Source organism: Engystomops pustulosus, chromosome 2 (genome assembly GCF_040894005.1).
Source record: "Engystomops pustulosus chromosome 2, aEngPut4.maternal, whole genome shotgun sequence".
NCBI lineage: Eukaryota > Metazoa > Chordata > Amphibia > Anura > Leptodactylidae > Engystomops > Engystomops pustulosus.
Window position 1 is genome coordinate 132,078,465 of NC_092412.1, and position 17,173 is coordinate 132,095,637.

Here is a 17,173-nt window from a genome sequence, read left to right on the forward strand (position 1 = left end):
GTCCTAATACTTCTGTTCTGTAAAATTTCCTCGCATTCTACTCTTCCAATTCACTGGAATTAGTTTTCAACAGTTTGACAACTTTTTTTTAAAGTCACATTTGATAAATCAGGTTTACAGACAGCTTAGCCGTGCACGCAATTTTAAAAAGTGGACTGAATGGTGTAAAAAAAATCCAAACTGTAATTTGAAACTTTTTAAGGTAGAATTTGGTGTGCAGGACCTAATGTTCCCCACACATTGCCTGCATTCATGCTACAGTGGTTCCCACTAAGTAATTTACAGAAAACATGGCATTTGTTTCCATAAGGCAGTGGTCTGCTCATAGAGGGATGGCTTCCTTAGAGTATAATAGTAAAAAAACCAAACTACTTTGTGTCCGCAAAGTACTGGTCTGAAGAAGTGTCACTGTAATTTTTATATTCCGTCAAAAATTGCAGTTAAATCTTAAGTACTCAAACCCAATGTATAAACACTGACAAAAGTAATAAAACCACCACTGCACTTCACTTGCTGAGGGTTTTCTATCACACTTCATCACACATGTCAAACATAAGCTCCAGGGGCCAAATGCAGATCTTTTTAACGACAAAACATACAAAGGACACAAGGTTATGAGGAGTTCATTATTAAGTAGAAAAATAAAATTGTGCATTACAAAATAACATTCATTTCAATTCTTTAAGCTTCATTTTTGACATTTTTTTTGGTTGATTTCCTGAACTCTGAAACCTCTTAAGATCCGAACAAAATAAGACCTGGTAAAAGAATACAAATAATTATTATAGCAGTGATAACTTCACTTGTTGTTCTTGTTTTAAGTTGAAATGTGAATATTTAAATTAGTTATCAGTTTATAAGTTTTTGAAAACATAAGTCAAATGTCACACTGCTGTGTAAAAGTGGCCACCATTATGGTAAACACTGGATTCATAGAAATATCTTCTAGCCACCAAGTGATCGATAAAAACCTGGTGGATAGGATTTACACTGTGGATGTATTGATATTTTCAAATAAATTTTGAACACGCTTTGGAACCTGGCTGGACCATTGGATTATTTTGCTTGTTGTTTTGCCTTCTCAAATGTGGTTGGTCCTTTGCCGGCTCCGTGTATGATCAAAAACAGGCTGGAGGTGAGCTGGAATTTAGCTCTTTTTTTCTTAGGTAAAATTATGGACCTCGGCTATGTTTTAAAATGGAAGTCATTAGTAAATAGATAATAACCAAGTTATTTTATTTTTTCCCCAAATACCTGCACCATCAAAATAAATTTAAATATTCTATGTTCTTTCACAGATGTTATAATGTGTTGTGTTTAACATAAAATTTTACAAGAACTTACTCCTTGGGCCCATCCAGCATAAGCACCCCAGAGACTGCGGAAATAATCTCCTGAAAAACAAGAGCCGAACAGAAAACTTAGTTAACCCCTTCAAGTAAAGCTCCATTTTCGTTTCCCTGTTTACACTCCTCATTTCAAAACCATAATTGTTTTTTGTCTTTCCCAATCCAAAGCCATGGCTTATCTGTAGGACCATATTATACTTTCTAATTGGCACCATTAACTGGGAAAATGTCAAATACAGTGGAATTGACAAATAAAAATTGGGTTCGGTTGTTACAGCTTTCATTGTATAGTCCAAATAACACCTCCCCTTTATTCGTTGGTTCAGTATGAGCACAGATGCCTGATTTCTATCGTTTTATATTCCTTATCCCTTTAAAAAAATTAAATACTTTAGAATTATTTTTATCAATCAATTTTTTCCCAATTCTAAAATAAATAGCATTCATTTTGTGTTATGGCATTCAACCTACAGGATAGTGAAGCCCTGCTAAATTAGAAAGCACCAGATATCTATCTTACATCAAGGAGATTTATCTCCTTTTTTCATTACCTTCTCATGTAAATAAAACCAACTATCCCACTTGACTTGGTTCGCACCAAATTGGTGTGTGTCATGGTGAACAACAGACTTTACTATCTAGTCAACAATAAAAAAGCTCTTTTTCAGGATACGTTGCAACTTTGACAGTGTTTGATGTAACTACCCACAGAGCTTCATCCTCCCCCTTTCTCTCTTCTCCCTACCCCCACTTTACATTATTTCTGACTGTACCATGTCATTCTTCCACTCCATTTCTTACATTATAATATTAACAATTGTTTGTTTCATGTCTAACAAATTGTTCATGTTTCTATTGAACCACCTGTAACCCCCAAAAAAATTCCTTGAAAAACAAATACCAATACACAAGCTGCATAAAAAAAAGTCTTGCTTCAGCATTCATAACTGAACATGAAAAAGATAAAAATGTAATAAAACCTCTTAAATATCCTTACCAATCTCACGGTAAACTCGCTCTGTGAGAGTCTTATTACCCTGACCGAGCTGAGGTAAATAGTTTCTTTTTGCAATCTGCCAGACATGTGTGTCCACAGGTACCGCTTCTGCTTTATCTAGAGCCATTAAGCAAACACAATCTGCAACCTAAAAGGGTAGAAAAAAAACTGAGTTTAAGCAACACCTTGGAATTTAGGTTTTCTTTTATCCCTATACCCCCAGTATCTATAATTCAGTTACTATAACCATAGACTGAGCAATAGTCAGAAGGGAGTAAAGAGCACAGTAGAATGTCCACTTCTGCTGACTTTAGTAATCCTAGATACCATACTTGTCATGTCCCAGGACTTGTTTCTATTCATTGACATGTATGTGTGTTATACTGCTTTGCCTTTTGACCCTCCTGTCTTCCTGTCCCCTAGCTGCAGTATTGTAACTCCTCCCCTCTCCCTCATGTATGCAGCCATCTTTGTCAGGAAAAGTGTATATCTGAATGTCTCTGCTACCCTGGCAAATTATATCCTTTTCACACCGTTGTAACCAGCATTTCTTCAAGATTTCTGCACTAAATAAAGCTGGAATCTTCCCACATGCTTTTTTTCGATGGAGTTGACACTATCTGACGAAAAGTGATTTTTGCTGTGAGTACTGGTTAAAACAAAGATATAAGACTATCTATAAACACCTGCTTACAGCCAGGTTATTGAGTCAGAATAGTGAAAAGGATCATAGACTGCCAGTCCCAGCCGTGGGGACAGAGACTCAGCTACAGCTACAGTCATAGCAGCCATCTCTCCTCAGAGTAATCCGTCCTGTGTGTATTCCATCATCATGGCTGAGGGACACTCAGTACAGGGAGGCATGGATCCCAGTCTGCTGTCCAGTGATAAGGACAAACGCTCTGTTAAGCCTACATGGAAGGTTAGAGAGAACCTTGAAAGCCTCCAGCATGAACTTTCATCAGACATTATGAATCTGTGGAAAAATTTACAGGCACATGTCTTCACCATTTCCTTGCCTGAACATAATGTATTGCCTCTAGAGGGAGCCCTAGAGACACTGTCCACTATGCATGAGCATTACATGCTGAAGTGTCAAGAATATGAAAGCATTCTGAAAAGAATCAATACACAAGATAGTCTAGAAGAACTGCAAAACTTCCAGCATCTTAATGCTGAACGAGACGGCTTAATATATGAAACTTTGTCAAAAACAAGGGCAAGAATTGTGCAACTTCAAGAAACAACATCTTGTACTTCTGAGTCCACAAGACGTTCTAAACGCACGTCTAGGTCACAATCTTCAAAATATTCAACACTCAGTGAGCAGCTTATAAAGGCGCGTGCAGAAGCCGAGGCGACTAAGGTTCAGGCAGCCTTTGCGCAAAAGAAAGCTGAAATGGAAGCAGAGGAAGGCTGAAATGGAAGCAGAGGCTGCGCAAAGGAAAGCTGAAATGGAAGCAAAGGCAGCAGCCAGAGAAGCAGACGCAGCAAGAAGAAAGGCAGAAATAGAAGCTCTTCAGAAACAATGTGAGCATGCTGTAGCCATCGCAAAGGTGAAGGTCCTGGAAGAAGCAGCCAGTGGGAGTGAAAGAGACAGTGTTGCCTTAAGCGGAATGGATGCAGAGGATTCTCTCAAGCGTACTAGAGACTATGTGTTAAGCCAAAGCAGTGAACCCCAGATTGCTATTACCGTCCCTGACAAAGCAGATATGTCTTCACAGCGACAACACATAATTCCTCCTGCAATATCCCAAAATCAAGGTCAGTACAACATTCTGCCTGTTCATCATCCTGATTCTTCACTCTACATAAATCACCACGGCCCTACACCCCAAGACGCTCAACAAGCTAAAACGCCAAACCCTAACAATGGCCTAGCATCATACCAAGCCACAGCTAATCCTATGGACAGTAAGCCACCTCCTGGGCTAAACACCTATGCAGCCTCATTTACACCTCTGTTTCTTAGCCAGAACGCCGAGAACAATGTGACCAACATTACTCAGCCAGCATTTCCTTGTCCAAGCTCAGAGCGAACAGACATGTCAGAGTTTGCAAGATACATGTTACGCCGTGAACTTACTAAGACCGGACTCACAAGGTTTGATGACCAACCTGAGAACTACAGAGGCTGGAAATGTGCCTTCAGAACCGCAATTAGTGACCTCGGCATCACTGCTGCTGAAGAGCTAGATCTGTTGATCCGATGGCTAGGCCCACAGTCCACAGAACGTATTAAGAGACTCAGGTCTGTTCACATTGGTAATCCTGCAGCAGGTCTTACAGCTGCCTGGGAGAGATTACAGCGAACCTATGGCAGTCCTGAAGCAGTTGAGAGTGCTCTCTTCAAACGGTTGCAAAGTTTCCCAAGGCTATCTGGCAAGGACAACCAAAAATTTCAAGAGCTTAGTGACCTACTTTCAGAGCTCCAACTGGCCAAGACAGACCCTCACCTACCTGGTCTCAGCTACCTGGATACTTGTCGTGGGGTAAACCAAATAGTTGCCAAACTGCCACTTAACATTCAAGAAAAATGGTCTACAGTTGGGTCAAGATACAAAAGAGAGAATGAAGTCTGTTTTCCTCCATTTGACTACTTCTGTCAGTTTGTCAGCAACATTGCAGAGTCCAAGAATGACCCAAGCTTTTCCTACGGTGAGTCCAGCGGCCTCAGTTCACCACCTTCTAAATATGACAGCTCACACTCCGAGTACAGAAAACACAGAGGTCCAGTGTCAGTAAAAAAGACTGATGTTCTTCCCACTACCTCATCAGCTTCTGAGGAGCTCAGCTGTAAGATCAACCAAGGTGAAAAGATTGAGAACCCCAATCGCCTATGCCCTATTCATAAGAAGCCGCATCCTCTCAAGAAGTGTATTGGCTTCAGAAAGAAGCCACTTCAAGAGCGCAAGGAGCTGCTAAAGAAGTTTGGAATATGTTTCCGATGTTGTGCTTCCACTGAACACGTTGCTAAGGACTGTAAATCCACTATAAAGTGCATAGAATGTGACAGTGAGAACCACGTACAAGCTCTTCACCCCTCTCAGTCCAGCCCTACACCACCTGCAGATCTCCCTCCTCCGGCAAAGCATGGCGGGGAGAACACAGATCAAGCAGCAAGGCCTATTACAGTATCCTCTTCATGTACAGAAGTCTGCGGAGAAGATCTTTGTGACAAGTCCTGCGCAAGGATATGCCTGGTCAAGGTGTACCCAAATGGTCAGCCAGAAAAGACTTTAAAGGTGTATGCCATCCTGGACGACCAGAGCAACCGATCACTTGCAAGGTCAGAACTTTTTGATCTGTTTAACCTAAAGGGAGATGCTTACCCATATACCTTGGGCACTTGTAGTGGCATTACAGAGGTTTCAGGGAGAAGAGCCAGTGGACTTGTAGTAGCTTCTCTAATGGGAAATCTAGAGGTACCTTTGCCCACACTTGTTGAATGCAACCAGATACCATCAAACAGACAGGAGATCCCTACACCAGAAGCTGCTCTCCATCACCCTCATCTAAGGACCATAGCCAGTGAAATACCAGCTCTGGACAAAAATGCTGAGATCCGGCTTTTACTGGGAAGGGACATTCTCAGAGTGCACAAAATACGTCAGCAAATCAATGGTCCACATGATGCACCATTCGCCCAGCGCCTTGACTTAGGCTGGGTTATTATAGGCAACGTCTGCATTGACCGAATGAAAAGGCCTACCAAGATATCCTCATTTAAGACTCATATATTGCCAAATGGTCGCAGCACTTATTTTCAGCCATGCCCATGTCATTACCAGGTGAAAGAAAAGATGAGTAACTGTAAGGGGCAGCATGACCAGCAAGATGACATGAACATTTGCCTTCCATGGGATGATAGCCTTGGATCTACAGTGTTCAACACCACAAGTGATGACAACAAGTTGGCACCTGCTAGAGAAGATAAAGAATTTCTCAAAGTAATGGATAAGGAATTCACTCAAAATGATTCCAACAGCTGGGTAGCACCTTTACCTTTCCGTACTCCAAGAACAAAACTACCAAACAATCTGCAGCAAGCAGCCTCAAGATTTTCATCTTTAAAGCGTACCTTAAAGAGAAAGCCAGAGATGGAAAAGCACTTTGTAGACTTTATGCAGAAGGTGTTTGATAGAGACCATGCAGAACCTGCACCGCCACTAAAGGAAGGAGAAGAATGTTGGTACCTGCCATCATTTGGTGTGTATCACCCTCGGAAACCAGACCAAATCAGAGTGGTGTTTGATTCTAGCGCACAGTTTGAGGGAGTGTCTCTCAACAATATGCTCCTCACTGGTCCTAACCTCAACAACAGTCTTCTAGGGGTCCTAATGCGCTTCAGACAAGAACCTGTTGCAATAATGGCCGACATTCAACAGATGTTCCATTGCTTCATTGTTAAAGAAGACAACAGAAACTATCTTCGGTTTCTTTGGCACAAGGACAATGACGTCAACAAGGAAGTCATAGATTATCGAATGAAGGTGCATGTCTTCGGCAACAGCCCATCTCCTGCTGTAGCCATCTATGGACTGAGAAGGACAGCCCAACAAGGTGAGAAGGAGTATGGTTCCGATGCTCGTCAGTTTGTTGAGAGGAATTTCTATGTTGATGATGGTCTTAAGTCTTTACCCACAAGTGAAGAGGCAGTTGATCTTCTTACCAGAACACAAGAGATGCTGTCTGCAGCAAATCTCAAACTTCACAAGATCATCTCCACTAACCATGAGGTAATGAAAGCATTTCCCTCAGAAGATCATGCCATCAACTTGAAGAGTCTTGATCTTGGTTCTGACGCTCCTCCTGTGCGCAGCCTAGGGTTGCTCTGGAACATTGAACAAGATACTTTTACTTTCCAAGTGTCTGCTTGTGATAAACCCTTCACCAAGCGAGGAGTTTTATCTGTTGTGAACAGTATTTATGATCCTCTTGGGTTCATTGCGCCCATCACCATCCAAGGCAAGATACTGCTAAGACAACTTAACACTGAAAATACGGACTGGGACTCTCCGTTACCTATTGAGAAACAACTAAGGTGGGAAAAATGGAAAAGGTCTCTGGAAGTGTTAGAGCAACTCCAAGTTCCACGTTGTTATTCAACCAGCTCCCTTTCAACAGCCATCAGAAGGGAAGTCCACATCTTCTCTGATGCATCAGTGGAAGCCATAGCTGCAGTAGCCTATCTGAAGACCACAGGAGCCAGCAATGAGACACATTGCGGATTCGTCTTAGGCAAGGCAAAACTTACTCCAAAACCCGCACACTCCATACCAAGACTTGAGCTTTGCGCAGCTGTGCTAGCAGTTGAAATTGCTGAAGTAATACGAGACGAAATAGACATTTCAATTGATTCATTTACATTTTACACTGATAGCAAAGTCGTGCTCGGTTATATACATAACCAGACTAAACAGTTTTACATGTACGTCAGCAACCGAGTAGAACGCATCAGGAGTTTTTCTATGCCTGAACAGTGGCAGTATATCTCCACGGAACTTAACCCTGCTGATCGACGAACAAGACCTGCACCAATTGCACGTCTTTTAGATCACATGTGGTTATCTCCTCCAAAGTTTCTGTTTGAGGAAACTTGTCTGACTCCATCCAATGATGTCTTTGAGCTAATTGATCCTGAGTCTGATAAGGAAATCAGGCCCACAGCCTCCACATTGTACACTTCTGTAACTTCAAAGGTCAAGCTGAAGTCACATTGCTTCGAGCGTTTCTCAACTTGGTCATCCATTGTGCGAGCTATTGCCAGATTGGTTCACATCTCTCGCTGCTTTGCTAAGGACACACCATCACAGTGTCATGGGTGGCATATGTGTAAGGATCACCCTACTGCTTCAGACCTTGAACATGCTGAACAAGTCATCATCTGTTGTGTTCAACAAGAAGTGTATCGTCAGGAGATAAATTTCATCTCAAAAAACATCAGTTTGTCCAAGAGTAGTGCACTCTACAAACTCAATCCAGTGCTCGATCACCACCAGTTACTGAGAGTGGGCGGCCGGATAGAGAGATCTGACTTGTGTAACAAGGAACAAAATCCTATCATAATACCAGGTAGACATTATATTGCTACATTGCTGATCAGACACCATCATGAGCTAGTACAGCACCAAGGCAGACAGTTTACTGAAGGTGTCATCAGGTCAGCTGGTTTCTGGATTGTGGGCATGAAGAGATGTATTTCCTCTGTACTCCACAAATGTGTTAAGTGTCACAAGTTAAGAGGAAGACAGCAACAGCAGCAAATGGCAAACCTACCAGCAGACCGTCTAAGTACTGATCCACCATTTACTTATGTTGGGGTCGATGTCTTTGGTCCATGGCCAGTAGTTACTCGTAGAACCCATGGTGGAGCTGCAAATAGCAAACGATGGGCAGTACTGTTTACTTGTCTCAGCATTCGAGCAGTACACATTGAAGTAATTGAATGCATGGATGCCTCTTGCTTCATCAATGCCCTTAGAAGATTCTTCTCCATTCGTGGACCTGTCAAACAGTTGAGGTCCGACTGCGGTTCCAACTTTGTGGGAGCTTGCAAGGAACTACAATTGGAAAACTTCTTGACCGACAATAGATGTACTTGGGTGTTTAACCCTCCACATTCATCCCATATGGGAGGATCCTGGGAACGCATGATTGGAATTGCACGCAGGATACTTGAATCAATGCTAATGGACAGCAAGTCTTCTTTGCTTACTCATGAGACATTGGTCACTTTCCTTGCTGAAGTATCAGCCATAATCAATGCAAGGCCTTTAGTTCCAGTTTCCTCAGACCCTGATTCTCCAATCATTCTTACTCCTGCAACACTCCTTACTCAGAAGATCGGAACTGCTGATATTCCTCCAGGCACCTTTGACCACAGTGACATCTACAGACGCCAGTGGAAACAGGTCCAACATCTGTCTAATGTGTTTTGGCATAGGTGGAAGAGAGAGTATCTACATATGCTTCAAAGCCGTCAAAAGTGGCAGACTTCAAAACCTAACCTCCAAGAAGGTGATCTTGTTCTATTAAAGGATAAAGAAGCTCATCGTAATGAATGGCCCATGGGTCTCATCACTAAAGTCATGCCTAGCGACGATGGAAAGATTCGCAAAGTGGAAGTCAAGGTAACAAAGGGAGGTTCCGCAAGGGTCTTCTTCCGTCCTATCCATGAGCTAGTGCTTCTGCTACCAAAAGAAGAAGCTACATGAGTGACTTGGATACCCACTTAGCTTATGGCGGGGAGCATACCACCATAGACTATGATATCACCTGTGGATTACAGTGTGGGTTGGTAGAAGTTTTGCTGATTGCGTCTTCCCCAATCCGAAGATGGGTTTACTTGAACTTCTTCACAGTTTCGCATCAGGATTTCAAATCTTCAACCCCAAGATTTGGACTTATTGTTATTGTTTGCATGTTGTTTTTTCTCTTGTTTACAGGTTTTAAGAACAACCTTTGGACTCATACGACATTCTTTCAATTTTGGTATATTATGAAATCTTAAGATTTCAGACGGGGAGTGTCATGTCCCAGGACTTGTTTCTATTCATTGACATGTATGTGTGTTATACTGCTTTGCCTTTTGACCCTCCTGTCTTCCTGTCCCCTAGCTGCAGTATTGTAACTCCTCCCCTCTCCCTCATGTATGCAGCCATCTTTGTCAGGAAAAGTGTATATCTGAATGTCTCTGCTACCCTGGCAAATTATATCCTTTTCACACCGTTGTAACCAGCATTTCTTCAAGATTTCTGCACTAAATAAAGCTGGAATCTTCCCACATGCTTTTTTATTCGATGGAGTTGACACTATCTGACGAAAAGTGATTTTTGCTGTGAGTACTGGTTAAAACAAAGATATAAGACTATCTATAAACACCTGCTTACAGCCAGGTTATTGAGTCAGAATAATACTCACTTTGGCTCCTACACCAGGGAGGGCACACAGCGCTGTCTTTGCTTCCTCGTAGGGAGCTAATCGAAGTGTATCCAACCAATCAGGACCTTGCTTCTGTAAAATTGTCCGGGCACTCTCGCAGACAAACTTTGCCCTGTAGCCAAAACCCAAATCACGCAACTTTGCCACAGTATCATCAGCTGGCCAATAAACACAAGTTGAAAATATTAGTGGATTTGAAACATATAGGAAAATTATAAAATCACCTTCATAAAATCTCACATGAACACTGCAACAAGACAAATATTTTTTCCGTTAATAAAGTATATCACAAAGTTTACTATAATCATATATACTGTTGATTTATGCAGTTTGGTTTTATTAATCTTTACACTGCTTGAGGGGCTAAAGCACATAAGACCTTCAATTATGACGTTTATTAAACACAAATCATCAATAAATATATGCCTGTACCACCTTTTAATAGATGCCTAATGGTAACGTGCATTGTATAGCATTTTTCATAAGATACTAACTATGAACTACTTTCATGACCAAGGGTCATTGGTGCCTGAAGGTTATTTTGTCACATTGTTTAATCTTTCATTGATGATATCTTTGGAACAGCTTTGAAAGAGTTTATAGAATTAGAAGAAAAATAATTAAAGATCTGGAAAAATATGCTTTTTGTAATTTTTCTCATTAAAGATTTAATTTAATTTAGTTGCCCCCCGCCAGGTTTTAAGAGACACCACTGGCAGGGAGCCACATAAGGTGAAGTAAAGTTCATATAGTGCTGAAATTATTCAAAGGCATTTTTAAAATCAGCAATCATAGGCTTATGGAACCTGTCACCAGCACAAAATCACATTCCTGATGATAGGTTCTCTTTATATTCTAATTTAGGTTTCGTCTTTCCCACTAGTACATAAAATAAATATAATTCATACATTTGAAGGCCTCCTCACTTACAATTACTCTAAATTCATAAATGTATAGGTGGTTCAGAGGATGACCAGTATATTACCTGCCAGTGCCTGGAGTGTGGGGAAGGTATAGTACTCCACTGAGTCAAGTTGGCACAGTCTTTTACCCAGAGCAGTGCATAGTCGCTCAATCATTCCAGTGATGCGAGAGATGTGGTTGTTGGAGGTGCAGATGAAAGAGAAAAGACATTCTACGGGGTCCTGACGCAAAACTCTAATTCCTAGGATACAGGAAATACACTGTCAAAGATATATAAAGGAACACGGATATTCTCACCTATGAAGACAATGTGATTGATAAGTTATGGGTAGCTAAAAGAGGATTTCCATTAATACAATGTTACATACTTGTTATGAGCCCCGGGTGTTCCTTTGATTTCCTCTCAGAGTGTTCACTTAATGTGAACAAGGGGCTAACTTGCTGATTGTGGAGGTGATGGGTCTCAATGACGGTTCTATCCCCATTGCACTCAACTATCTCTGTAAGCACCAAAGAGATTAACAGAGCAGCCGGCCCACGCCTAACTGACTGCTCTATTCATCGAGGGTACAATGGGGGGGTTTAACAGATCCCCATTCTTGTGATCCATGGGGGTCCCATCACGGAGACCCCCACGGATCAGAGAATTAGTTTCTATCCTGTGGGCTTACTTGTTGTCAATGGAGAATCCCTTTAAGTAGATGTTTTGAGAAACAATCAAAGGTGTGTCATACCTGGAATAATACCTATACGGTTAAAGGAAATCTACTACTAGCTGGTAGACATATTAAACAAGGTAAGTATTAGTAGTTTAATATGTCTACCAGCTAGTGGTATATTTCCTTTATTGTTAATTTGTTGATACCTGTGTTTTCTATTGGTTGACTGCTATATAGCCCTTTGTAATCTATTATCATTTTTATGGGTTGAAAATTGTAAAAACATTTATTGTCACAGGTCTCTTACAGCAAGATCTATAATACCTCAAAAACGTGTAATACTCTTTGTGATTGGCTGTATAAAATATTATTTGATCATAGTAACAACCCCTTTTACGACAGCAAAAATACATTGATGTTACATGTTTAACCTTTATGATATATGTGATATGTAATTGGGAATGTATATACTTGCAGATAACATTAACTTTCATGGTATGTAGCATATTGCCACGTTTGTTATTTTAATAACACCCTGGAACACACACATTAGTCCCAGTCAACCCCTTTAGGGGAGCTATTCTAGCAACAGGGGGAGCAGTGAGGTACAACAGCTACAGTATGTCTCCACCCAGCTACTCAGAACCAACTGCAAATTATAAATGAAGACTACAGAAAGGAGAAAAAATTTGGAGAGGTTTACAGGTAACACAATGGGGGCATTTATACACCAATTTTCAACCCCCCAACCAGCACATAGATCCCCCTCATGCTGACTGGGTGTGACAAAGGGTGAGCTAGGATAGATGCCCAGGAAATGTACTATAGTTATAATACTATTCTACATCAGACAGGACCTGGAGTAGAGCTAATCAATGCCCCACCATCTTGATAAATTCTCCCCAATGAACATAAACAGTGTTATTCCTTCCAGATACACAAACTATAACAACTGGTTTCTGAAATGTTTGATATTATGCTTTAATATCTTAAATATTACCTGGAAAATCTTTAGCTATTTTCAGAAAGTGCTTGTCAGTTTCTCTCCAGCGACTGTAGAGTTCGGTTAGACTGACATGTAGCTGGAAGTAATCCTGTAGAACTTTGCTGTCTTTTTTGCAGTCAGTAGGTTGAGATCCCTTTTCCTCCTCTATTTCCTGCTTTATTCTGTCAGGGACCGGCGGGGGAAGCTTTCGTTTTGCAGGCCTTTTCCCAATTCTCTTTTCCAGTTCATTATCTGGTGTCCCTTGGTTGGGATACACAGCGTACCAGAGGAGGCCATCTTTCTGGGTCAGCGTCCACACCTGTCCATGTAATACCCCTGTCCAATACCCAGGGCTGCTTTCTCTCCACCTAAACATTTAAGAACCACCAGACAAGACTTCAAGAATTCTGAATCTTTCAATATGATCTGATTATATCACAACAATTCTACACATAATATACATACTCTTGTTCTTTTAGCTTAAAAATTTGCAGCTTTCAACGCAGACCACAAATAATGTATTAACTTCAGAACATTTAAATCAATATCGAATATGCATGGTCCATTGTTTTTTTTTATTTTTTTCACACTAAAAACACATTGGTGTTTGAGTTGCTGAATTTCAAGGGCCATAACTCTATTTTTCACAGTAGCCTTCTGAATGCATTTTCTATAGGCTACGCTTTCAAATTCTGTTCAACCGAAACATGGAAACTAAGCCTTAGGCTACATTCACACACATGTATGGGGGACGTATATACGGCCGACATACGTCCCCCATACACTTCTATGGGCTCACAGCCCTGTACGGGAGCGGAACGGTGCCGCACACGTGCGGCACCGTACCGCTCCGTAGCACGGGAAAAGATGTCCTATCTTTTCCCGTGATACGGCGCCGTGCTCTGTATCTTCCTGAGGAGAGGGGTGGGGGTGAACAGCATCGGTACGGCGGGCATACATTGTGTGAATGTAGCCTTAGCAAAAGAAGTTGCAATTTTTATGGTACCATTTTTTTAACCTATTAATGTTAAGGTATATCTTCCTCAAAGTGAACAGGACTTTACATCTGGGACACACCAGGAGTATATTATACTTAACAAGATCTTAAACCTACCGAAAAGATTGACCACTGGGCAAAATTAAATCCAAGCGGAGTTCTGAGAGATGGCATGGTATTGAGCGCCACAGATGTGGAGAGACTGAGAGAGAAGTAAGGTGTTTCATCCTGTTAGAATCACAAACAGAAAGAACGTAAACTACAAGGATGATTTTCTACATATATACCCCAAATGTGGCCTGCTCATAGATGTGAGAAGAAAACATTGACTTTTTTTTGTAGAAGCTGAGCATCAGTTGTCCAATTTAACGGAAACCTGCTATTAACATTTAAAGGGGTGTTCCCATTTTGGCAAATTGTTATTGTTTGTATAAAGGGGTATTTCCATTACAGCAAATAAATGTTATTGTTTGTATAACCAAAAGTTATACAATTTTCCAATATACTTTCTGTATCAATTTCTCACAGTTTTCTAGATCTCTGCTTGCTGTCCTTCTACAGAAACCTTCATTATTTATTTCCTGTGGACAGAAATCTGACCATGGTCACACAGGTGCACTGCTTTTTTTAACCCACAGCTCTGATTACTATGATACTAACGAGCCATGCACCTGTGTGACCATGGTCAGATTTCTATCCACTGGAAGTAAACATAGAAGCTTTCTATAAAATGACAGCAAGCAGAGATCTAGAAAACAATAAAGAATTGATATAGAAAGTATATTGGATAATTGTATAACTTTTCATTAATAGTTTTAATACTGTATGCGTCAGAGTATCCTGATACTACCCAGAGATGCTCTGTAATAATCTGCAGTACCAGGACCCTGGAGGAGCACTATACATAAGTCCTGTCTTCAACCATGAAGAGTTACACAAGCCCACAAGAAAATCTTTGTCATTTTTTGTGGAATTATTTCATCTGGTTCCTACGTTCCAGTAGCTCCAGAGGCTTATGTCCCTTTGACGTGTGACTTGCATCGGACACTGACCCATTTTATTGCATGTTTTTTTCAGGCAAGCAGTTTTATTTTAACGCACCAGAAAATCTCAGCATGCTCTCCTTTTGCTGGGGTGAAAAATGCCCTAAACAAGACTATGGGGGCGCAATGACAACTAAATGTGGGTACAACTTACGGTACATACTGAGCAAGATCAGATAGAAAACTCATGGAAATGTCTTATGAAACTTAATGATTTCTGGAATGCTTATGTGTAAGAAAACCATTTTAAGTTGTTACTTTTTTTGCACCCAGAACTATATTGAGCTTAGGTGCCAAGGGCCATGTTGTCCCATGTAATATGCTACAAACTGAAGGGGTTAACAATGGATACATACATTGTACTTCCAGTATCTGTGTACGATTCCCTGCAGTAGGTATAGTGCCCACGCAAACCTATATGTACAACACAAGAGGCTGCTGCCTGGCTGTAACCTCCTTCTATAGAGACATCTATACAGCCACAACAGATTCACAATCCCGGGAAGAGGACGGAACACCGTCGGTCGGTCTAAAGGACCTCTGATGATGTCATGACCATGTGACTTGTATGGGAGGAGCCTCTTTACACAGGAAGCCTGGTGATCCGTGGCAGAGGCTGCTGCTATGTGCTGCTGATGAGACACAGACCCAACCAAGGACGATATTTCCTGTGATGCAGGGCTGGAGGACCTGCGATGATGTCATCAACATGTGACTCCTGTGTTCTCACAACATTGTATGTGGAAAGAGAAGGATGTGGGTACCTGGTTGTGGCGATATTGGGGTGCACGCTGTGTGACAAGGGAGACATGGGGTGCAGGCTACGATAAGAAGAATGGCATAGGGATGTATAAAGTCGGACAGTGTGAGAGACGGGGTGCAGACTATGTGAAAAGTCTATAAGAGAACTGGAACACGAGGTAGAGACAGAGAAAGTGTGAGACTTAGGTGTGCACGTTATTTGAGAAGAGGGGCAAGATGCAGGCTGTGTCAGATGTGTGATTAAAGGGCATGTGGGTATAGGATGTGTGATAATGTGTGATGTGTGTCTTGGCTTGCTTTTATACAAGAAATCTTTACATGGAGTAACATTCGGTAGGATTGGCTATGAAGAAAATAAAGTGCTGTCCCTTTCTTATAATTAAGGCATTAGTGACAGGTCACTTTGCATATTATCATTGGACGGTACCCTTTGTGAGACTGGAGAGGAGGGATGGGGGGAGATGGAATATAATAGATAAACTTAGAGAGGTTTGGGGTGCTCAGGTTATGATATGGTCAATATAAACTGTTTGGTAATAACTGAGTCTAGTTTATAAACACACAAATGGAAAAGAAAAAGTCAACTCACCCTCCTTGAAGGATGGATGTGGATATAGGGACGAGTCCGTGTGACAGATTTAAAAAATCCAGTACTTTATTCATAGCTTGTTAAAATCCATATAGGCAGTAGAGAACATTGGAAGGCACACAGTCTATTGCCAGGCAAAGCCTATGCGTTTTGATATAATCTTACTCGTGGCTGAACAAACTCATATTTCCTGTTAAGAACATGCACCCCCGGCAGCTTGTTTAATTGCTATGGAACTATTCAGGTGATGAAAAAACAGCGCCCGGAAAGGGTGAGAAAATACATATAGGGAACATATGTTATAAAATTCTGTACATATATGTTCTTTTCATTATGCCCCTATAAAATGCGCGGTGCATCACACTCGTCCTGTTTTGATAAATATACATTAGATCTCGTCTTTTATTTAATCCATGGGGAACTCTCGTATCAAGTGCAGGAATATAACACAATGTTTGTGCTATATTTGGTGTATTTATTTTAGCTTGTGCAAAATTCAAAATGTGGGTTGTACCACCAATTCCCTGAAAACCAGAATGCGGAGACATTTGTCCGATATTGATAACACTACTGCTGTGAATATATCAGCTGTCACGAAACAAACATGCTGGTAATTGTAGTTCTTTTTCCTGCCAAGCTCCTGAGAAAGTTCTAAAACCAACTCAAGGGGAAGATCACAAAAGAAAGCTGCTAAACAAAGAGGCTTTCTGGATCTTCACCCTTAATACGAGAGCGCCCCATGGATTAAAACAGGACGAGTGTGATGCATCATGCAATTGTTCTTTTATAATAAAAGTTAGCATTTTATTGGGGCCTAATGAAAAGAGCATATATAATGTACAAAATTTTATAACATATGTTTCCTATATGTACTTTATTTTCTCACCCTTTCCGGGTGCTGTTTTTTCATATCACCTGAATAGT

At 41.0% G+C, this 17,173-nt stretch overlaps 1 protein-coding gene across 2 annotated transcripts; it reads right to left on the reverse strand.

Moving 5' to 3' along the window:
* Positions 1-607: 607 nt before the first annotated feature.
* On the reverse strand, positions 608-15,518 carry OGG1 (8-oxoguanine DNA glycosylase). Of its 2 annotated transcripts, none has more exons than XM_072136454.1 (8): positions 15,255-15,518; positions 13,973-14,083; positions 12,874-13,226; positions 11,276-11,455; positions 10,270-10,448; positions 2,347-2,494; positions 1,345-1,394; positions 608-758 (listed from the first exon to the last, which is right to left on the reverse strand). In XM_072136454.1, coding segments are annotated over exons 1-8 (1,113 nt in total). In that variant the 5' UTR covers positions 15,257-15,518; the 3' UTR covers positions 608-668. The 2 variants fall into 2 exon arrangements, with proteins under 2 accessions (XP_071992555.1, XP_071992556.1); XM_072136455.1 differs by lacking the exon at positions 15,255-15,518 and adding an exon at positions 14,382-14,445.
* Positions 15,519-17,173: the final 1,655 nt, after the last annotated feature.

Excerpts from the sequence above, each read along its gene's own strand:
- OGG1 (XM_072136454.1), bottom strand. Across the intron at positions 10,449-11,275 it reads CACACTCCAGGCACTGGCAG|CTGATGATACTGTGGCAAAG; the intron begins GTAATATACTGG and ends TTTATTGGCCAG. Across the intron at positions 1,395-2,346 it reads GCGAGTTTACCGTGAGATTG|GAGATTATTTCCGCAGTCTC; the intron begins GTAAGGATATTT and ends CTTGTTTTTCAG.